Genomic DNA, 24,662 nt, shown 5'->3' on the forward strand with positions numbered 1-24,662 from the left:
AATGAAAATTGGGCTCCAGTATTTTACTTGGTATCTCTAATGAAATGTGTGGGTATGTGGGGGCTGTTTGTTTTTTTCTTGTTTGTTTTAGTTTTGTTTTATTTGTTGATTTGAACTGCAGTTTTAACTCTGTGTGGCAGTTCAGAAAAAATAATCGTATGTATTTTTTGTTTTTTAAGTGGTTAAGACTGTAGATGTTGGGATAACCGTCTTATGCTATCAAGACATTATATGCTCAGTTTTGATAACTCGTAGCAGATTACCCACCACCTAGTTTTATAGTGTGAGAATTGTCTTAATTCTCCCTCTACATGTACATAGAAACCATGTAGAAAAGCCAGATATTAATGAAGACATTTAAGTGCCATATTGGGAAGGAATTTCCATAAAATTGTGTTGTGACCAAAAATCAACTTCATTCATGAAAAATCACTTCGGTAAGCTAAATTAGGTAATATTTAAGTTTATTAACTTTTAGAATATCGACATAGGAAAGTTTTTAGGTGTTAAAGCAATAAGTACACATTAAATGGACTAACCTTTTTTCAACTTCCTCTTAATTACCTTCAAATTGAAGGATTCCTTTACTGACTTCTAAAATGCTGCCTTTATTTTCTCTAAAATTCTGTCATTTTCCTTTTTCTCTCCTCCTTTATTCGATCTAAAAGTAACTTCTTGATTTAATGCAGTTTGCATGGTTTACTAACCTTTTTTCTTAAGCCCTCCTTTTCACTATAGTTTATACTAGATACAAGTCCTTGTGGTCCCAAATCATTGGATTCCATTTTTTATATATCAGAAAACTTGGATTGTGTAATTGAGGACACATGTAGGAGAAGCTTAAGTGTGGTTTGTATAAATGAATCCCTCGCCTAAGATTACTTTAAACTTGGCCACCAAGTCCATGTATTATATGGTTGAAATTGCTGTGTTTATCCCTCTGAATGGAAAGAAAGTGTTTTTTATGTGGTATCGTTTTCTGGAAGACAAAAGCACCAATAGATTGCCCATCTTTTAGTTGACTATTCATTGTTATCTTTATTATGTTTTTTATTGATAACAGCACAGGGTCCCTGTAGACTTTTGGAGAACATAGCTGGTTTATCATTTCTTCAGAGTTCCACGTTTGTGCCTAGTAAATGTAATTATTCCCCTTGGGCATGCTTTACCAGTTGCCAGTTTTATCAGTGATAATCTTTATATCTTGTGAAAAATGGAAACCTTATGAATTAACCTTGTTGTAAGTAGTTGACTTTTTAAATATTATTTGAAAGCTTTCCACTTAAAATTTCAAAATTGATGTTTGATATTTTAAGAAGAGACCATTTTAACTAAAGAAAACTGCTTTAAAACTGTTTAAAACATATACCTCTGACAGTAATTACTTTGAGTAGAACTTAAGGAACAAAGTTTGGGGAAAATAAAGGGCAGTTCTTTAAAGATTGGATTATTTCAAATGGAAACATAGTGGTACTCGTGTGTCTGCAGCTAATAGTGTTTTAAAATGAAGATGTGGTAAGTTAAAATGCGATGGGTATTTTGGTTTGGGTCCCCCCCACCCCCCCACCCCTTGGGGCTGGTAGCCATATTTTTTTCCCAAGCAAAATAAGAAATGTTATTTGAACTTGTTTGGTTTTTGATAATGAATATCAGCTTGTTTGTGGGATAAATGAGCAATTATCTATGGGTTCCACCAATGTAAATGGTTCCAGTTTTATAGCTGGTTGTCATGAATGTTGAATATGTTGCATTAAAATAAATAATTTGGCTTACTCTTTTATTACTGTACTTGTTTAGTGGTAACGTCACATTGGTAACACAATTCTGTGTAGATCTATGGAGACTCGATGATTACTTTGTAATTAATAATTAAGGTGCTATTTTCAGACAGTTGCGCGAAACTTTTTCTCCGAAAATTTGTGAACCCAACCAGAGACCAGCTGACAGGTTTAATTTTTCTTTGCCCAAAAAGCTCCTGGTTTTTTTTTTTCTTTTTTCCTTTTTCTTTTTTTGTGAACAAGTTTTAAAACTAACTGCTGAGACAATTTTTTTTTTAATTTTAGAGAAAAATAAATAAATAACACAAAGTGATGTTACCCAAGCAAGGCCTTCTAATAAAGGAGTGGTCCCCTCACCCATCCCTCCCTACCTGTGCAAGTCCTGCTCACATCAGTTTCCTTCCATCCAATTAGGCGACCTGGGAGACCCAGCCAGTACCGCCCAGACGGACTTCGGAGTGGTGATGGGGTACCTCCAAGAAGCTTACAGGATGGAACCAGGGAAGGTTTTGGACACTCCACATCACTCAAAGTTCCATTGGCTCGATCCCTGCAGATTAGTGAAGAGCTACTGAGCAGAAACCAATTGTCAACAGCTGCCAGCCTTGGGCCATCTGGATTACAGAATCATGGACAACACTTAATATTATCCAGGGAAGCCTCTTGGGCAAAACCACATTATGAGTTCAACCTCAGCCGTATGAAGTTCAGGGGAAATGGTGCACTCAGCAACATCAGTGACCTTCCTTTTCTTGCAGAAAACTCTGCCTTTCCAAAAATGGCACTTCAAGCAAAACAAGATGGAAAAAAGGATGCGAGCCATGCATCTCCTGTAGATTTAAAGATACCACAAGTTCGAGGAATGGATCTTTCTTGGGAGTCTCGCACTGGTGATCAGTACAGCTATAGCTCTTTGGTAATGGGTTCACAAACGGAGAGCGCGCTTAGTAAAAAGTTAAGGGCTATTCTTCCAAAACAAAATAGAAAAAGCATGCTAGATGCTGGACCCGATTCTTGGGGCTCAGATGCTGAGCAGTCTACCTCTGGACAGCCATATCCCACATCGGATCAAGAAGGAGACCCTGGCTCCAAGCAGCCTCGGAAGAAAAGAGGGCGTTACAGACAGTACAACAGTGAGATACTGGAGGAAGCAATCTCAGTGGTTATGAGTGGAAAAATGAGTGTTTCCAAAGCTCAGAGTATTTATGGGATTCCCCACAGTACACTGGAGTACAAAGTAAAGGAGAGGCTGGGCACTTTGAAAAACCCTCCAAAGAAAAAGATGAAATTAATGAGGTCGGAGGGGCCAGATGTTTCTGTAAAGATTGAATTAGATCCCCAGGGAGAGGCAGCACAAAGTGCAAATGAATCAAAAAATGAGTAGAAATACTGTAGAGTGCCAATTACTGTACAAACTGGGTGAGCACTACTGCATTGTTCAGCTGTCATTGCTTGCACCTGGCTTCATTTACTGTGACACTTGTTTCTTTGCAGATTTTGCATTGACTTGTGTGTACAGAGGTGAAAGGTGCATTCTGAATGTTGCATATTTTAAAATTTTCATGTGCAGTATGGCTCGGGATATTGTTTGGCCTTTTGCATGTTTCTCTACAAAAGAGAATTGAGTTACCTCACAGAGAACAGATACATGGAAGTGGACTCCTTGCCTGTAGAGCCTGCATGCTTTTCTTTCTTTTTTTTTCTTAAGTTATATTTGCCTTTATTTAAAAAAAAAAAAAAAAAAGAAAAGAAAAAAAGGAAAAAAAGCCCCCTTTTAGAAACCACCTCTGTCATACTGGGAGCTTTATCATTACAAATTGGAAAGCCATCTTATAAAATCATTCATGTTTCTCTTCTACAATTCAACTAATTGAAGGATTAAACTAAAGAAAAAATTCTAAGAACAATGAACCTTGGAATTTAAGAAATTTGGTTATTCAATGACACATAATTATTTAGGTCAATTTACGTTTTGTGATTTTCTTCTCACTATTAAATTTACTTAACAAATCAGCAATCTATTTAGTGCTCACCCGGAGAGAAAGGAGGTGGAAAATGTGCACACACTACCTTCAGAAATGCTTTGGTTAATTACTTTGTAACACTACCTTTGCTGTAATTTTATTTGGGATTTTCTAAGGGTAGAATTTGGTCTCACCAACAAGTGAGGATATAGCCTTATCTCATGGAGGACAAGCTCCGTTCTTACTCAGGAGCAGTCAGGGTACATTACATAAAACAGTAGAGGATGCCTCATTTTAACAGACTTTCTTTGTATTCTTAAAACCTTTTACAGATTTGATCATGTGCTAACTAACGACCGGATGTCGTTGCAGCAACTAGTTTAAAGTATTCAAGATCTGTTTATTGGGAGAAGTAAGGAAAGAAGTGTGTTTAAGTAATTATAATATTGAAAAAGTGGTATCTAGATTTTACAGCCTCAGTAGTCTGCCCAAATACCCACATGAATGAAGGATCCATGTTTGTGGTGAGAAAAAAACACAACCCCGAGGTAACCTAATATGATTTAGGTTGCATTTTACATCTAATGATAATTCAATCAGAAATCAAGCTCAGTAGAATTTCTTTTTTAACCAATCCAGATACTAGTACAAGGGGGGTTGTTTTTTAGTTTTTATTTAATTCGTTGCTTTTGATTTCTTTCTTTCTTTCTTTTTTCTTTATTTTGGCATCCTGCGTAATATCCCTTTCTTAACCTTTTCTGATACCTAGCTGATTTTTGTGGTTGTTTAGCACACAGTTCAGGACTTTTCAGATAAGCACTCCTTAACATCTAAGCGTTTTTTGAGATGGGCTTTTCAAATTACAGTAACTAAATTTGGAATATTTATTTTCTAAAAATTTTTGCAAGAATAACTGACAAAGCCCATGAAATTTAATTTTGCATTGTAACCAAATTAAAATTACTGTTTGTGCAAAACAAAACCCATACCACATACACCTAATCTAATCTAATCTAATTTGCTGAGAAAAGTGGTCAGGCCCTTCTAAATGCTTAACCAAAAACAAAAAGGCATTGGAGTTTTTGTGTAAAATCAAACTTGGAGCATTAAATTGAGGCTGATGATTTCAGATGGATGCTAACAGTTTGGAGAAGTAGGTCCAGGCATTCCCAAGGCATAAATTCTTGCCTGGCAACTTTGGAGCAGTTAATTAGGTTAAGGATAGTTTTCCCTCAGCAACGTCTGTGTTCAAAGGTTAGGCACACCATTGCTGTTATTAAAATACATGCACTGCTCATTCTTGACAGTACCCTGGGCTTGGTTCTCCTTTTCGGTTTGGTTATTTTGTGTAGCAGTTTAATCCGTGGATGACTGAGCCTGTTTCCTCTTAGCTTTCTAGTCTTCTCAACAGAAAAAGCAGCTGGGGTTCAGAGCAGTATATGACTCTGCAATATTTTCTAGCCTAGCTAGAAGTTGCAATAAAAATATTTTGAAATATTTGGTTTTCATCTGCAGTTGAAGGAAGTTGTAGAAAGTTTGCTGAAAGCAAAGGGCTAAGCTTGTGAAGGAATGCCTCCTTTGTTCCACACTCAGTAATTTGTCACACACAATTAATTGCAGCCATGGTACCTTTTTGCATGATGTTTGGGGTATTCGGTAGCCCAAATTGCTGCAAAAAAGTCCTTTGAGCAATTAATTTGTGCTTGCTTTTATCCCCTCTCACAAAGGCATCATTAAAGGCCCATTTAAAAATCTGGCCCTAAAAGTTCAACTTTTGTAGTTTTACTGTTCAGAGAGGTTTAATCCTGTGTGGTAGTCTATACAGTGATGTATGAGTTGAGTTATGTAAATTTTGTCATTGTAGTGTACATGGAGTGATCATTTTACTAACATAAATATTTTCTATGTGTGTTTCAGTGGATGACAATCGAGCAGCAGAAGAATGGTGTGCCTACCCTTTAATGCTGCAGTTTAAATAAGAGAACTTGTATTGTGTCATTTCAGATTGTAGGCTGAGAGTTGTAAATAGTGAAAATTTGAGTACTTCTATTATTTGTTTTGGTTAGAAAGTGAATTTAAAAACAAACCAAACTCTAAACTTTCTCAGATTAAAAGTCCTGAGACCTGAAGATTGTAATATTCATGTCTGTGAAGCTTTTAAACATTACACTTGAGATCAGTCATGACTTGATATTCAGGTAAATTTTCTTTTCCAAGAAGCTTTTGAATAAGCATATTTCCTCCAAAGGTCGGTCGGTCTCTCTCTTTTTTTTTTTTTTTTTCTTTTTTGAGTGTAGATTATTTTAAAGCACTAATTGCATTACATTGGTAACTGCAATATAAAATAGCCATTATTGTTTTGTGAAGCATGGTTGAAATTAGATAGTGGTCCCTTTTAAATTTCATGAGCCTCTCAGAAAAAAAAATCTTTAAAAAAAATACAGAAAGCTGCTGAATATTTCAAAAGATATATATTTTACCTTATTGTAGGTTTTGTAAAGTTAGTTTGTAATATTCAGGTGCACTTTTAATGTTAAATTTTGTGTTCAGAGTTCCATTATACCATGTATTTCTCGGAGGTGGCTCATCACATGGCTGGCTGTCAGTCTTGGTGCCGCAGCGATCTTTTAATATTTGATTTCTCTCTTAATTTGCCACTGTTCTGTATTGGCACTTTCAGTGTAGATATTCTAGTTTGGGGACGTCCTCATAAGTGTGTAATAGAGATTGGTCTATTCGCATGCTTAATTTCTGCTAATCAGAGTTTTGCATGGCCCAAACAACAGTTGACCATTTTTATGGTATGGGAAGGTATAGTTCACAGCTGTCTTTGTCACAAAAGCCTTTTCTCCTCTCATTTTCCAGTAGGCAGATGATGGCATTACTCCAACTATATATTACTCAAATTAATGTTAGGAGATAATGTATTGAAAATCAGTTCTTGCGTTTTTATGAGAGAACATTGATATCATTGAATGGATAAGCTATGGCACTATAAAATCAAAAATACTAAATAATCCTGTGGAAGGATATCTAGTTAGTATTTTTACCATTAGCTTTCTCATTTCTCAGACAATAGAGTCATGAAGCTTGACAATAATGTAGTGTACTATATTACTTTGTTCAGTAGGCTTTCCAGTGACTCTGAACTCTGTTTGTGATGAGCTATACACTTTTTTCTGTTCCCCAAATACCATGAAGGACAAGGTCTCTCTTTCAAGAAACATAATTTATATTTGTGTATAATACTTTTTAATATTAAGTTTGTTGTTACTCTGAAGTTTAGGTGTTGCTTGAGAAACCTTTGCTGCAGCAGATCACAAATATGAGTAAGGCTTTGTGTGATAATAGGGTCCTTATGTGAAGTTAATTACTGTTCAGTTCTGGTGAGCAAGCTCAACAAGTGTGAAGTGTGTATTAGCTTTATTTGGTACACTTTTACTTTACAATATTGAAGTGCTTTTAGAACTCTGGTTATCTTATAAAAACCATTACCTCAACCAATTGGCATTTTCATTCCCCAACATTTTACCTGAGCTATAATATGAGCTATATGGGATCAGATAGTGAAACAGTAAGGCACAATGAGAAGTTCAGTTCCCGATTTTCTGGAGAGAACTCTAAATTAGACTAAAAATGACTACCTGCAAAGGCCCATATCATAACTACCTTCTGTCGTTAGGCAGTACTTAGCAACCTTTGAGCTGCTAGTGAGTTATGTGTTCTCCCCCTGCCCAAGTAAGCACATGGTGCAAGGCCTGGTTCTAAGCCTTTGTGATTCTCTTAACATTTCATTGACCCATAATAGTGAAGCTTGTATTCAGTTAGTTATTTTTATAAAACATATTGAGTCAGCCCAATGTCAGAACCTGAAATTATTTTGAGTAGTTACAGCAGTTTTGAGACAGTTTGGTGCCGTTTTCTTTAACAGCTATTGTCCCTGTAGATTTAATTTTGAAACCACATATTTTTGCTTTTGTAATTACTCTTTCTTTAAATGCTAGAAGTTGTTTCTCTGCGAGCCACCCTTTTCTGAATATTCAGGTTGCTGTCATTGGTGATAGAATATGGCAATAGACTGAATTGCTCCACTTAATCTTTTATAGAAGACACTGAAAGTTATAGGTTAAATTTTGACCTTCGTGAGGGTATCAAAAATTGTTTTCCTTGTTACCTTTCCATTGTAATTAGGTCTTCATTCATACTATAGTCAGGCCAGTGTTACTAAAAATGTTAATGGCTTTAGCCAGACCGCCCATTTAGGATACTATTAAGGCATATAGGAGATTTTTTAAAAAGTCGATTGCTTTCAAACTCTACTGAAAAGGAAAAGGTATAATTCTGGTACAAGGAATGCAGACCTCCAGAGTCTTCTTCGCATTTTGGATTCATTCTATCCTTGAGACTTGTAGGATTTGTGAACATGGTGACTGAGGGGAAAATAGAGGAAATTCCTTGCATTTCCTCTGTCTGTTGTTCCCAGATAAACTCACAGTTGCCTTTTGAAGAAGCAGACATTAGCCCTGTAGCTGTGTGCCCTAAGTGTTGTGAAGGAGATCAGGGGAGGGGGTGAGAAGTAGAATGGGAAAGTATATAGACTTGTGAAGAGGCTAAAGATTCTGTACTAAGATACTAACAGTGAGTCACAGGATAGATAACGTGGTGAAGTTGGGCCACCTTCATTTGATAGTCAGAAAAATCTTTTAGATCGTTTGAAAATGAGAATCAAGGCTAATTAATGTTGATTTGACAATAAAACATGAGTTAATTCTGCAACTATTTGGGGGGTAATTTTAAGGTTTCCAGTTCATTTAGAGCTGTATTGGTAAATGCTGAAAAACAAGCACTTTTAGTTAATCTTCGATTTATTGGATGTAGCAAATATTATAATCATAATATTTAATTTTTATAGTTTGAATATGGAAATGAACTCTTTACCCCATCTTGAACTGTCTTTGGACAGACTCAAGGTGATCTTTTCAACACTGGAAATGACCCTACACACATACCAAAAAAATCTAAAGCAGTAAGACGTATTTGAAGATCCATACCTCTTAGACTTTTTAGATTTGTCTTGGGAAAGAATTTATGAACCTATAACCAGTATTAGTGCAGTCTTGGGTTCCTTGTTCTGCATAATTGCACCCTTTCTCAGGTATGTCCTGAAAACATAAATTTTAAAATAATCTCTTTAGAGATTAGATTCTCAGTGGATAGTGTGTAAGGGGACTGGGGGAGGGGGGTGGGGGGTTGGACACAGGACACTGACACAGTAGAGCAGGGATTTTTAACATTCAATAGCCAAATAGAATTTCAATCTAGAATATTTTTACCCCCTCAGAATAAGTGAAACAACATCTATTATTTGGTAAATACCCAGTGCTACACTCCTAAAAGTCTTTTCTTTCATCCAGGTAACTTTTTTTTCCTGCTTGGTGGAAGGGTATATAGTAAACTTTACTGTCACTAGGAAAGCACTTGTCCGAAATGTTTTAAAGTACTAGAAAAGGGATAATTCAGCACTTTTTCTGTTACAACACTAAAGTCTTAATTTATCTTCAGAGTCTTAGGTACTGTAAGTTTTTATTAGCGTGATTATTTAAAAATATAAAGCATAACTACATAATACGGGGTCAGATCACATTTATATAAATAATTCTTGTCTTATTAAAAAAAAAAAGACGACATTCTGTACCTTTACAAGCAATTCCAAATGATTGCCTCACTTTTCCCATTTCATTAAGCATTTCAGGCTTAAGAATTTGGAATTTGAGAGGAGATGAGGGGAAAATTCCCCAACATGAAAAATTGTGTCAGACCATTTTAGAAAAATCACTAGGAAAATGGGTAGGGATTCTCTCTCCCTTTAAGTCTTCAGGGAATGAGCAGTATTTAGAATCTTTGGCTGAAATTCAAGCCTTTTTACTGTGTAAATTTTTAATATTAATTCACTGACATGCTTTTTACATCAGAGGACTGAAAATGGATCTTAATGTTTTTAAGTTGTGGAAGGGTATATTTCTAAAATGAGGGGGGGATAATTAACTAGGTTAGTATACCAGCATTAGTAAGTTTAAGGAATTTTAGTATGTAATAGCAAAGTGTTTGATTAAAAGTCTAATCCTATATTGCTAGTCGAAATTAGTTACATTCTGATCTAGGAAAGATAATAGTCATTGGATATTGATATGCTGTGCTGTCAGAAAACCAGACTAAGATAGAAACCTTTATCTGACTCCCACATGTTGCTTGTTCTGATGGGATGTATACTTTACAGCAGCTTATTGCTGCTTTGAGAAGAAATGTATAAACTATACATTTGGAGTGTTTGCATATAATTCTTTATAACCTCCACTTTAAACTGTCAGACATTGGTATTTTATCAGTCCACACTGTTAAATAAAACTAATGTTCTTAGGAATCCAACTTGTACACACTGTTTAAAAACCCTCAGGGACAGTTTACACACTATTCTCACTCAATTCAGGTACTTTGATGCTATTCTTAAACCTAACAGTGACTTGTATTTTTCTGTTTTGCTTTTATTTCGACGTGCTGGTAGCACATCCTTGATGAATGTCAACTTAAAAAACTCAGTTCAGGTATCCAGGTATAACTCAGCCAAACAGATTTTAAAGCTGCATATAACTCTCCAGCACACGGTGCCTCACACTCTTATAGTGGCATTCTATATATTCAGTTATTACTACTGAGCAGATAATATGGGGGTTCCTGTTAACAGTGTATTTAAAACAATGTGCATAAATGTATAACCAGCACATGTCTCACGCACGCGCACGCACACACACACATACGCACACACATAAACACAGTTAAACTGTATATTTTTAAATGCCACTAGAAGCCAGCACAATTAAATGACATTCCTTGCTGCTTCTGTAAACTATAACAGACGCAGTTCCTCCTCGATGTGGCTCTTGCTTCTTCACCACACTACTACTAAATTCAAGCACTGGTCCTTGGGTGTCTGACCTCTACATTCTAGTTTATGCAATGTCTTTAGAGAATTCTGTGCACTGGCCACTGTGATGGAACCGTTGGGCCAGGAGTGCTCTGAGTTTATTAGTAGTGATTCTGCCAAAGTTGGTGTGGTAACATGAGTATGTAATGTCAAAAAATTAGCAGAGGTCTAGGTCTGCATGTCTGCAGACAATTTTGTCAGTATATTTTGTAGCCTTGAAGTCCTCAGTGACAAGTTTCTAATGATGTGAAGTTCTAATTCCAGTGTTTTAGCCCTTTGCATCTTTAATGTTAAGACTTGTCTACTAGAGGTCTTTATTCTTTAAGACTCCTTTTGTTTTCTACAGTACTGTCTGTGGTTAACAAAATAGATTATTCCTCTGCTTTAATATTTGATATCTTACATCTAAAAGGAACTCTCCATATATAAAACCCATAGCCTTTGAAGATACGGAAAATGGCATCTTTCAGATTTCTAGAAGTTCAAGTGTCATGCAACAAAACAGGAACCCCCTTTACTCTTATGGACCTCATTTCAATATACTGTTTACAGTTTGACGGAATTGTATAATTTAATATTTCTCTTGTACTGTAGTTTATATTTATTTACAGATTTTTTTTTTGTACTGTGTGATTTGAACTTTTTGTTCCTTGCTATGATCAATGTTTATGTAGTAGAGCACTTATGATCACAAATTAAGTTTTTTGGTTTGATTGCACTACATTAAATTTTTTAATGCAGTTCTGATTTTTGACTGGACTAAAATAAGCTGTGTCTTAATGTATGTGATGAGTACTTAAAACTTTAATCCATGTGGTCCCCTTTTTTTTGCATTGTATGTCAAAAGCGCTAGTTCTTTCGTGCATGTGTAAGATTTAATGGTTCCATTGTATTATTTGACCATGACATTTTGGAGAAACATTCCCAGCTGTAATGTTGTGTATGGTAGTTCTCACTGGATGCTAGACTTTTCAGAACCACTATTCTTCTAATAAATTTTGTTGTGAAAAGCTGTTTTAAAAGCTTGGTTTCTACTTCTTAAGAGTTTATTGCTTTTAAAAAAAAAAAAAGTCCACAGAAGGGGTAAGATTTCGGTGTGTACTGTAAATGTATATGGTAATTGAAGTTGGTAATTTTTTATGGTAAATTCTTCCTAGATTATCTCTTAGATAGCTAGAAGTTGCTGCTTCAAAACTATGCTTCAGTAGTTGGGTGCTGCACTGCCTTTAACTCTGTGTCTTTACTAATTTGATACTCCCCTACCTCAGTTTTCTTCATTTGGATTATTCACTTTAAAAAGTTTTTTCAACAAAACAAGATACTGTATATCTTGATGTTTTCATGAGACCTGCTTGCTGGACTTGGTTTTTCATAATTTTCTTAGAGTAAAACTTTATGCCGGAATTACTTGCTAAAAATAATGATTTACTAGGTTCTGTTTGCTCTTTTCTTGAGGCACAAGTGTGAAAGTAACATCATCAATCAGTTGAGGTTATTACGTTCTGATTTTTGGGAGGATGCTGGTATTTCTTTTTATCAGAGCCAGTAAAGAATAGCATATATGTTGCTCAACGTTTATATTGTGGTTTTTAGAAACTAGGTGTATAAAGCAGTTCTGTATTATAAAGTGATTCCTGTTGTGAAGTGGTGAGGGGAACAACTGAATTACAGTGATAAAGATTAGAAATGGTTGAGAAAGCTTTTTCAAGTTTGTGATTGATCCATGTGTAATTCAACATGTAGGTTGAATTGATTTCTGATAATTTCTAATGGCATTTTATATTGAAAATGATGCTATTGTTGGTAGTTGCTTTAGATTATCTTTTAGTATTTAAAAGAAATGGTTATTAAAGTATTATTTATGAGAAAGTGCACGTGTGTGAGTGCGATTGGGGGAGGGGTAGAGAGAGAGGGAGACCAAAGGATTTGAAGTGGGCTGTGCTGACAGCAGAAAGCCCGAGGCGGGCCTCAAACTCACAAACCATGAGATCATGCATGACCTGAGCTAAAGTCAGACACTCAACCGAGGGAGCCACCCAGGCATCCCTTAATATTTATTTATTTTGAGAAGGAAAGCACACGTTAAGGGGAGGGGCAGAGAGAAAGGGAGAGAGAATCTGAAGCAGGCTTCATGCTGTCAGCACAGAGTCTGACTTGGGGCTCCATCCCACAAACCATGAGATCATGACCTGAACCGAAATCAAGAGTCAGGCGATAAACCTATTGAGCCACCCAAGCGCCCCTTAGTATAGTATTTCTGTCTTCTTTCTTTGGCTAATTCTGCCTTTTGGTCCAATGTTTATAAATTTGGCAATTTTGTTGGTTCTGTAGGCTTACTCATTGGGTTCATTTGTTCTCCTTACTCAGTTATGACACATGTTTATAGAACATTTTTCTGGAAACCTAATTATCACTTCTTTGTAAATTTTAAAGTTACAACTACTTGTTTCTTGGCATTATCCATTCCAAACGGGTGGCCAGATCAATATAGTTAGGATTATAATCTAGCATCTCATAAGTAAATTTATTTTAGTGATTCTGTCTTCAAATTGATATTTGGCTCTCCAATTATATTTTTAGAAAGGACTTATTACTTCTAACCCAGAAATTTCTTTTCTGGTTCTGTTGATACTTTGTTAAGACACAGAGTCACTGAATTAATTTCAAGGTGTAGGAATCTGGGAGATTGCATAAGGGAAATGAAGTAGAAAAAATGGAAAATGGTACAGCTTTCTGCCATTTCCTGACTTGTGTAGGTGTTATTTTTTCCATTAGAACTGTCCTTTTCTGTCACCAGAGATTTGTAGTGAAATGTAAAAACATGTAACTAAGTCATATGGTGCTAGACTTTGTCGCTGAAATGACTGAAAAATCTTTTTTTTTTAATAGAAAGCATTTATTAAGTAACATGATAGATAACTTCTTGTATTCTGAGTGTACCCTTTATCATTATTTGTTTCTAGTGGCAAGTATTTAGCACAGAATTTTATTCCTACTCAACTTAAAAGTGATTGGACTTTTGCTGTTTGGGGAGGAAATGGTAATGCATCAAACTGCATTTACAACTGGAGTAAAAAGACTTTATTTCAGAGTTTGGTGGAAAAGAAATGTTCTCAAAAGAAAACATTGTTTTGAAAGGTTGATCAGTGTTTGCAGTTAATAGTTTAAGCCATGATTTGGTTAGAGCTCAACTTAGTAAGAACCTGGGGAATAAGTGAAAATATATAAAAATTCATAAGTATTAAATCTTGAGTCTGGAGCTTTTTGTAGGCGTGTGAAAATACTTTACTATGGTTTGTTGACTAGTAGTTGTGAGATGTTAATTGTGCTCTTGCCAACCTTATTTGGTCAGCAGTATGAAATGATCAGGGATTATTTGGTACGTTAAATTCCTGTTAACTTGGTATTCTAGACGGATCACTCATGTTTTCATGCGTAAAGTCTGAGTGGTAGCCTGAATGCTGTTTTGGCCTCATTTCAACTCTTAAGTCTATTAAAAATGCAATCTTCTTTTAAATGTGAGATAAATACACTGATTATATCTGTTCTAACATTGGGAAATACAATAGCAACCCTTATTGAAGACTAAGGTAAAAACCTTAGGTCTCCCCTTTGCATTGTAGCATTTCCCAAAGGAAAAGCAAATAGATCTGGATCTCATTTTAGATGCTTTTTATTTAAGACAAGTCTATTTTTTCAAGTTTTTATTATGAACTGTATGAGTGTGGTGATACTTTTGTAAATACTATAAGGTATGTTAATTTTACGGTATTTATAATTATAATCTACTTCTGTTATGTACAGTCTAGTTCTGTCTCGAATATTGGAGCACAAAGAGTCTTGGGGTTCATTGGATATAATCAGTCTCAATTAGAATCTGTCTTTTAAGAATGCAGATGCCTGGGTTCTACACCAGATTCACTGAATCCGTTTGTAAGAGCGAGGCCTGAACATGTTCTGTATTTTCAAAGTGTTAGTGAAGGTTTTTGGTTTGGGTTTTTTCTTTTTGTATTTTTATTTTATCTATGTTATTTTATTTTAATTTAATTTTATTTTAATTTTATTTATTTTTTTATTTAAAGTTTATTTACTTGTTTTGAGAGAGAGAGAGAGTGCGAGAGCAAGTTGGGGGGAAGGAGAGAGAGAATCCCAAGCAGGCTCAGCACTGTCAGTGCAGAGCCTGATGCAGGGCTCAAACTCACAAACTGTGAGATCATGACCTGAGCCGAGATCGGACACCCAATCGACTGAGCCACCCAGGCACCCTTCTTTTTGTATTTTTAAATTTTATTTGTTCAGTAGATCTTTTTCTAACCATGGCAGAGACACATAACAAAATTTGCCATCTTAAGCATTTTAAGTATACAGTTTAGTGTTAAGTATATTCATACTGTTGTGACCATATGAAGTTTTGATTGACCCATGGATTAAATACTATGATTCATCCCATTCTAGTCTTTCATTTTTTTCTTTTAATGAAAAACATGGAATGTGGGGAGTTCAAGGGATCTGTCCTCCTCACATAATGAGTTGCCTCTAATAACTCATGACTCCAAACCATTACACTGATGTGTATGCCACTTTGGCACTCTTTACTCAACCTCAGAATGCGAACGAGAGCTTTTATCTGCTGATCTTTTTCTTTTAGATTCACTTTTAATTAAATCTCAAGTATTAATTCAGTTTCACTCTTGAGACTCACATTGCTTTTTTAGAAAGAGAACTAAATCTATATTACGAAATTACCAGTTAAGAGATTACATTAGAAACTTATAAATTCATTGTTAAATTGAAGCATTGTTGATTTGGTGCCAGAGGAGGTGAATCTTGAAGAGTAGATAAGGCCTAAAAAGGACAGGAGAGAATCTCCCAAGAGACAGAATTTGACGGGCCTGGTTTAAAGTGCCATCACTTCTCATTTTTCATATGTGATCTTGAATAAGTTACTGAGACTTTCTGAGCTTCAGTTTTCTTATCTGTAAAAGGAAGCTTGTACTACCCACCTGCCTCAGAGATTTGCTGTGAGACTCACATGAGATATTCTGTATGTTAAATACTTGGTACTTTGCCGAGCTCTTTGCAGATACAAAAAAGAAAGTGAGAGCGTCTGGCAGGAGGTAACGTAGTGAGGGGCAAGGAAAGTGAGAAAGTCCTATTGAAATTTGTAGAGGAAGCCATTTGTATTGATTAGAACTTTGAAAGAGGCAGATAAGTCTGTAGTAGACAGGGACACTGGGCAGCCAGTCTTATTTTAGCTCTAGTCAAATACATAAAATCTTGGAACTATGATTAAAACCTGGAATGCTGATTTTCTGCATTTCTTGGTGCTGTTCCAGGGGAATATTGTCAAACTATTAGTCATTCTTTGTTTCTTTTCAAAGACTAGAATAAAAGTTGTTAGAAAGTAGATGCTTAAGATTAAAAATTACAAAGCTGTGTGGAATATATCTGCATTTCCATCACTGAGTTTTTTGTAGAGTCAAGCTTGAAATTTTACATGCTTCGAATAACAAAATGTAAAGAGCTAAGTGTGGGAGTGTGAGGATGGGTGTGTACGTATGTGTTTAATCATCAAACTTTTCGCTTTCCAGTGAAAGAATTTGGGGAATCTTCTGTCAAAGATTTAGTGATTTTTAGTTACACTCTTCTCAAAATGGAGTTCTGAGCATTTCAAACATAAATCAGATCATAGCTAGTACAGTTTAGACATGTTCATTCCAGCAAATATTAAATCGACTAGAAACATTTTTGCCAGGAAAACTTGGCAATGTAGCTCTAACTAGGTAAAGATGGATTAAGAAAATAACCAGGATAGCAGATTCTTGTGAGGTGCTGGGAATTGGTGAGTCTGTGTAGACCAGTTTTTCAAACTGAATCAACAGATTGTGATTGTTAGTCGGTTTTAAGATCAGTTTAGTGGGTCCTAACCAACATTTAAAAAAGAAATACAAAGAAAAGGAGAGCGCATAGCATATAATAAAGGGTAAATACTGTTTCATTGAAATGTATGCCATACATATGAAAACTGGGATAAGTGGACTGTGTCATTTTGTAAAGTATATCTGTTTCTGGTTTGCAGTCAAAACTCCAGTGGCTTTGAAGGCCATTATGTAAACCATACCCTTTCATCCTGGTTATTCTGGTACCTTGGAGAGCATACTAGCAACCTCCTGTGTTAGGAGGCTTACAGTTAGGAGACTACACCTTTTACTGTCTGACCTTCAAAATTCCCTTCTTCCTTTCCCTGCCTTGTTGATTTGAGCTCATTTTCTTCTTTTTTCCTATGCTGATTTCAGTTCCCTTGAAAAATGTCTTGGGAAAATTATTTTTATTACATAGGAATTTATTTCGTTATTCATTGCTTATGCCTGAAATTATCTGAGTTCCATGTTTTAGGCAGAGAATCTACTGAATTAAAAGGACCTAGGTCCTGCCCCCAGAGAATGTTCAAAAACCGGTGGAGGAGACAGCCATGCCATGTCAACCATTATGTTACCATGCGAGATAAGTGCTATTTAATAAAAAAAATAAAAACCGTGAGAGCAGAGTAAGAAATGCCTAACATGGCCCCCAGGAGAAAGTGTCAGGAAGCATGGAATAGGAGCAGTGGGAAGTTGACAGAATTTTATGTAAAAAAAAAAAAAAAATCAGGTTGGATTTGGACTTTAAGAAGATGGCAGTTCTGGATAATGGGAAGCAAACTAAAATGAGAAACTAGTGGCAGGGAGCATAGAATTATACTGTTCTTCAAGGAAAGATGAGTCAGGGTAGTTGAACCGGATAGTGTATTGGAAGCAAGAGAAATGACGTGACCTGAGGGTAAGGAGTGAGGTGTGTGTGTGTACAGTTAGTTACATTTTGTCTTCGATATTCCTGAGTGAAACCTTGAATATACAGATGATTCTGCTTAGTTCATCCCACTCCAGCACATCTCCATCAGTATACTCGAGTTTCCAGAGAGGTGAAGTGTTCGAGAATGATGGAGTGAATTCCAAGAGCACTCCAGAATGGTAGCTCTAAAAATGCTTGTTTATCTCTATATGTTAAATTTTAAAATTACAAACCTCCTCTAACATTCATGAGGTGAACAAGTGATAAATGGCATTAAATTTTGTATAAGGTACCCTAGGAATCCTTTTTTAAGGTTTTACATTTTACAAAGTGATCTAGAGTCTTTAGATGATTAGCTACTACCTAGGAATGCTATCCTTGTGTCAATTTTAAGTGATTTACTATATGACAGCAAAAGTAGAACTTTTTCCACTTTTAAGGCTTATCCCATAGATTTGTATGGTTTCAAGAATAGAGATTTAAGAACCTCAAAGGAACATGAGAAAAGTTAGGATATAGAAGATTCCCTAGCAATCATGAAAAGCTTGGGATACTATCAAATATCTACTGCGTATTGAGCAAATATAGTCTGCTAGTCTCCCTCTTCCTTTCACCCCCAAAGAAACTAAGAATATTTGTCAAAAACATATCACTTTATTTCTGGAGAGGAAAGAACATTGTGTTGCTGGGATCTGTCATGTGAACTGTTAAGTGTCCTCTTGTTTGTTTTCATTTGTGTCAGCTCCCCACGCCTCCTTTAGACCCCCCCTGTGTGTACACACTGCCTTGAAGGTGGTGGTGTGGGTTTTGGGTTTAGTTATTGTTGTTATTGCTATTATTACAAAAGAAATATATTCCCGTTGTAATGGGAACCTTGTCTGGATGCCAGGGGAGCCATGTACAGTCTTTGGCCTTACTGGGCCTTGACAGATGTTTTTTTCCCCTCAACTCTCTTTAAAAGAGCCCCATGATACCGTGCATTTTCTCTCAGGTGGGGAATGAGCACCTTTTTCTGTTTAAGCAGTGCTATTTTTCCAGTCCATCATTGTCCTGCTCATTTAAATTGGGAATGAAAAGGCAATTTCACCAAAGAACAACATAGATTTTAATCCTTTACCTGACTAAAAAAACAAAAAGAGAAATAGGCCTGTCTACTAGCTTGTCATGAGCTCTCATGTAATCCTGACCTTTTAAAATGTCAGTTATGCCTTTACGATCCAGATCTCTTTTCAGTCTGGCTTTACTAACTCAGGCTGGTGACACACTTTTTTTTCATTTCGAAGCAGCCCAAGGCAGAGGTCTATCCTTTTCATCTATTATTATACTATTTGTTAAAGTCTATTTCAAAGTGTTTTCTAAGAATTCTTAGTTATAGTTCTCATTATATTAATAATTTAGGTTTGTGCTCTCACCAAACCAGTATTTAGTTATATCACTTAGGGATATTTCTTCCCTCACTTCCAGGAACTGTTATTTTTTAATCTATGCCATCCAGTCCAGAATCCCATGTCTTTCACTGCTTATGAACCCTCCCTCCTTTTCTTTAAAATTAACACCCAAATGTATTTGGTCTTACATGCATAGTCTTACCTGAGGTGATAGAAACAAAAATCAATTTGGTGGGAACAAAAACTTTATCAGACGTAAATAGTTTGACAGAAGTGTCTGTGAACTCACTACATTCCTAGAGAGGAGATGAAGGCATTGGACTGTATGTGGTGCTTAATGACCCTTTGCTCTGACTTCCATTCACCAAGTAACTTTCTGATTACATTTTGGCTTCCTGGGTACATTTTCCCATAGTAAAATGGGTGAAGATATGTTAAATAGGGATTTTCTTGATAATTATATTTTTATTGTAATTTAAGAAATTTGACAATCTGGTTAAATTGAAAAGAAATAGAAGATACAAGCCCTAAAAGGCTTATCTAATATTTAGATCTACTGTGAATAATAGCCCTCTATGAGAGATACTAAGCCCAGAGATACAGAAAAGCTAGCAAACTATGGCTTTATCCTCAGTAAGCACCCCTGAAGCACCTCTCCTTCCCCCCATTTAGAGCATTCATAATTTTTTGAACCTTTGTTCTGCTCTGCTTCTAGTAAACTTGGTTAGGAACATAATAACCTTAGCTGTTACAGAGGGATTGCATGTCTTTTGTTTCAGATCAGTAGTTCTTAACTGTTTTCCACTTCACACCTGAACAAGATGCCACGCTGCCATCAGCAGTAGCTCTGGTTTTGAAAGCACAGGTGCGCGCGCGCGCACACACACACACACACACACACACACACACACACATCCCTAAACTCCTACTCCTCCATGGTTCTGATCTCTGAGGAGTGATCATTCTCCTTAACCTCAATTTTGAGAATTGCTTTTTCTATCTAAATCCATCTAAATTCTATTTCAGAGAATTTGGATGTCAGCTACATGGAAATCAGGTATTAAACTGCCTGATTTTAAGAGGTCACTTCCTCTTCTGTCATCTTCTGAACTTTATTTCTCAGCGTTTCTTTGTCACTTTGGTCTACTCTGCCCTTTTATGGTTTCTCCTAGTCCAGTTCTGTGGAAGGAAAACTTGGTTGTTCAGTAGTTTAGATGTTCAACTGTACTGTACATGGCTTTTAGAAAATCTGTATACCCCATGCTGCCCCTTCTCTACTCCACACACACATATACACATAAAATTTGTCATAGTCCTTGGAATATTCTTGTATCCAAGTATGGAAGATACACGTATTGAGCAAATATAATCTGCTAGCCAGGGATTGATGCATTCCCAGTGCAGAGCAAGGACTTGGCAGTAGACTTATCCAGGCCCTTAAATATACTTATGTTTTCTGTGCTCAAAGGACCAGAGATAAGGAATTAGAGAACATAATTTTAGATTATTGTCTAGCAAAAAAATACAGTTCTTAGCCTTGAAGGGAACTCAGGGTGCATTTTTATGTGTTCTTGTATTTAAGTAGAAGAATCAAGCCAAATAAAAGTATATCTCTTTAACTATTTGGTCTACTCTGTCAAGTGTTGTCTCTAATTTTCTTCCCCCTCTGTTTTCCCGGGATTACCTTTTTCTGCTAAGATCAGCTCTCACCTAGACATCATTCAGTGTCTTTATTGCTCTTTTTAGTCAAGAAGAATGTATTTTGGTCATCATTGATAATTGCATTTGCTATCGAGTTTTATTGGTAGTTAGCGGATACTGGAGAGACTACCTGAAACCATCAATCTCAAATTCTTCTAAAATTTCTTCTTAAAATTGTCGGTTCAGCTGTCTGCCACATCTCCTCTATTTGTTCTTTTACTCTAAAATAACATAAGCATTGACAACCCACCATTTACATTAACCACAGGAATGCTTTTCTTTGAGAATTTAAGTTTAAGTATTGTAGTATTGACAAAGTAGGCGAGTTCAACTGTGTCTAACCTCTGATCTAGAAAAACATCATTGAGTAAATCATTACAGATAGGGTTGTGAAACAACACATCACTCTTAAACTGTGCCTTCCAAAGTTTTTATGAATATTATCTTATCCTTTTACCACACCCTTAAGAATTAGGCATTGAGCAGAGGATAGAAAGACAAAGTGGTCAAGGTCATGCAGGCTATATTTCTCTCCCAGGAGAGAAACTCAGGACTAATCCAGGGAGTTGGAAGTCAAGTTTCTCTCTTCTACAGCCCTTCCTTCCTTTTACTAGTCCCTGGGATCTTACTACTCTTTAGTGGAGGTGAGGTATTTCTGATTGATAAATAATTTACTTAACTGTTACAGAGTTCTGTTATTGAGCAGAAGAGACATGAAATCAAACAAGTGATTTTGAAATCTGTGATGAATTATTGTTCTTCTAAAGATCTTACATAGTCAGATGTGAAGGACATACCGTGATACCGACCGTAATCACTGAACTAAAACATAGTGCTTTCCCTTCAGTCGAGTTGAGTGAAAGTGCTGCAGGACAGAAGCTTGCCCCTCTCTGGTTTACCTCCTTACTGCCTGAGAGTAATCTGAATCAAGGCAAATGCATATTTAGGCTCTGTCAAATGCCTAACACTGTAGGAAAAAATGGAATGACTGGAAGCAAAGGTAAAGACTAGCTGTTTAAAACTCAGGCAAAACTAGCCAGTTTTTAAAAACACCTGTTTTTTGTTTGTTTTGTTTTGTTAGAAAACATGAAAAATTGTGATAGAATTAAAAACTTCAGGAAGTTGAGGTTAATTTAAAATCTTTTAAATCCTCTGAAATTAAAATTCATCTAAACTTGGATCTTATTGAGAAAATTTCTAGAGAAAAACAAGGTAAGAACCTTGATAATTTAGGGGCACAGTCAAAAGTGGTTTTATTACTATAGTTATAAAGTTAGTTATTATAACAGGGCCATTTAATGACACTTGGGCAAAGGTTAGTATTAATGTGAAGGTTGTCAGATCCAAGTGAAGCTGCTGGTCCACTTGCCTTCCAGACATCTCAGATTCAGTATCCTTTAACACCTCACCTCAAGTGTATACAAAACAGAACTCATCAGACACATACATACCCAACAGTCACCAGCCCCCAGCTTCATTGCCTGTGTTCTATCTCACTAAATGATGCTGCCTGAGACTAAAACCCAGGAAGCATCCTTGATGCTCTCTCTCCTTTTTTGCTAAGAGAAAACAGAAGAGTGTAAAATGTGATCCCTGCCTAGTTGCTTACATCTCAAGTAGCCCAAGTAGCTTACATCTGCTTGGAAAGCTAAGACAAAGACAAGTCAGTAAAGGATACAAATTATAAATACACATGATTTCTTATGATTGCCAATGTATTTACAAACCACTGTGGCTTGGAGTTCAGGAAAAGATACAGTCACTCCAAGTGGAAATGGTTTTGAAATGGCCCAGGGTGTAACTGATAAAGAGCACCCTATTGCTTGCTCTGATGACCTGTGGTTCATCAGTACGTTCTCTCTCATCCTGTCTTTTTACCAGGAAACATACACAAATGACCCTTTGTTGATATCTTTCTTTTAAGCAAAGCTGCCATTTGCGATTTTAATCTTTTCATCTCCTGAGCTTCCCACCAGTAATCGCTGTAAGCGCCTCTTAAAGTTGCTATATAGCTTGTGACCGCCTCTCAGATGCTGTTCTTCAGCACCCTGGTGCTCTGTTGCTGTTCCGGGTTAGAGTTCAGTAGGTACTGATAACGTTTCTGCAGTATGCCTTAGGTTTGAAGGCACCTTCCCCTTGCCATGGTGCTGTGAAATACCTGCCTGCCTACCTACCTACCTACCTACCTACCTACCTACCTGTAGTTATTTGTTCTGTCTTTGGGGACTAAACAAGCCATATTGCCACAGCCATCGTTTCAGGGCTGGTTTCATGGCCCTTTGGAAGACTTGTTTACGTTAGTTGAGGTTAACTAAAATATTGAAGTACTACTATTGAAACATGGGATAGCAGCAGATCCAAGTCTCACAACCGTAAAAGAGGTTAGATCTCACCTGTGGATGAATTATTACTCAGTTTTTTATTCTGTGTGGGCATCACTTTAGAAAAAATTGCTTTCTCAGTTTCCTTCAGAGTACTCTGTCCTCTTATTGGGTATCTCTTGATTTCATTAATCTCTAAGCATATTGGTTTTGTTTTGTTTTTTAATCTTTTTGTTTGTTTACTTATTCTGAGAGAGAGGGAGAGAGGTAGGGAGGGGCAGAGAGAGAGAATCCCAAGCAGGCTCCACACCGTCAGCGCAGAGTCTGACGCTGGGCTCGAATTCACGAAAAGTGATACCATGACCTGAGCCAAAATCCAGAGTTGACCACTTAACTTGACCCACCCAGGCACCCCTCTAAGCATATTGTTCACCCCAAATACTAAAGCCTACTTCCAGAGCACAGCCCTAGGCATGGAGCAGTGTCCAGAAGATTTTCACACTTTGATGATGATTGTGCTTCTCAAGGTGAGGAGAACAATTTATCTCCAGTTTTTCTCTGCAGTAAGATGCCATGATATTTCTTAATCTTTTTTCATAAACCTTGACCAACCCCCTTTACCTTTTTATGTATTGCTAAAGTGCTCTTAGAGAATATATTTTTATGCGTTGAAAAGGCAGTGATATCCCACTTATTTGTAGGCACTTATCTCAGTAACATCAGGAACACCTCCAAAAACCAAAAACTGAGAAATAAAGTCCTCTGAGCAGTTGAAGTTGTTAGAAAATCCATGTACTTTACTTAAACTATTCCTGAAAACATCATTTCAGAGCCTGTTTATTTTTACTTAAAGGACCAGTCTAGCACTTGAGATGTGGTTCCTCAGCTGTCAGGCAGAAACACTCTTGAAGGTAAAAGTAGGGCTTCGAGCCACAGCTACTATCTGGAAGCCAATAAAAAGAAAGATTTTAGTAACATACAGACTGCCAGCGTGACTTTTTCATATTAAGGCAGTCAGATTTACTTAATTGAGTAGCCCCTAAAGCTATCAATGTATTTTAGTTCAGTATAATAAAAGTAATGGCTCAACTTTAATAATAGTGCACATGATAACCCCCCTGAGTCATTAAGAAAGAAGAAATTGTGTTCAGAGGAGGATATAATTTTTAAAAGACTTCTATCAAAAATATTTTTAAAATTTTAAATGTTTGGTACTTGAAGTGTAAACTTTATGCAGAAAATTCACCTTAGGTTGTAAAAAAGCATTAATGCACATCTCTGAGTTATTTGTTACTGAGGTATGTTTAATGTGATTAGCTGACAGTAAAGGTAACTGATGACTTCGTAGTTTTTTCCTTTGCACTAATCCTAAGTGGAAGAGGGGGCACGTGCTGTATTAAGACCAAAAATGGTTACGTGTTTTGGCCAAGGTTACACAACTAGTAAGTGGCAGAATACTCACCACTGTTTCCCAGTGCTCTATCCTGTGACAACATATTATGCTGTTGGTACTGTCTGATAGACATAGCGGCAGGGTATGTCCCAGAAGGGTCCTTCTGGGACTAATTTCTCTGTGAGCTACAAAGCGTGCAGCTGCATGAAGAGTGTATTAAGCTCCTGTGTACGTATCATTGTGTCTGAGAGTTGAAAATGACTTAACCGTCAGTCCCCCAAGGGTGTCACTGGTGTCTCCCCTT

At 36.5% G+C, this 24,662-nt stretch overlaps 1 protein-coding gene across 5 annotated transcripts in view; it reads left to right on the forward strand.

Moving 5' to 3' along the window:
• The window catches only part of LCOR (ligand dependent nuclear receptor corepressor), a 143,776-nt gene that overhangs the window by 103,655 nt on the left and 15,459 nt on the right, over positions 1–24,662 (forward strand). The window contains exon 8 of one of the 5 annotated variants that reach the window (XM_047073229.1): positions 2,193–8,917. The exons of the other annotated variants lie outside the window; for them this stretch is intronic. Within the exon in view, the coding sequence (XP_046929185.1) occupies positions 2,193–3,162 (970 nt within the window). The 3' untranslated portion in view covers positions 3,163–8,917. Of the gene's footprint in view, positions 1–2,192; positions 8,918–24,662 lie in introns of those variants that run through there. 5 annotated transcript variants of the gene reach the window in all.

This window comes from Lynx rufus, unplaced genomic scaffold, assembly GCF_022079265.1.
Source record: "Lynx rufus isolate CCGP_SWC_20201006 ecotype Redwood Valley unplaced genomic scaffold, mLynRuf1.p SCAF_11, whole genome shotgun sequence".
Lineage (NCBI taxonomy): Eukaryota > Metazoa > Chordata > Mammalia > Carnivora > Felidae > Lynx > Lynx rufus.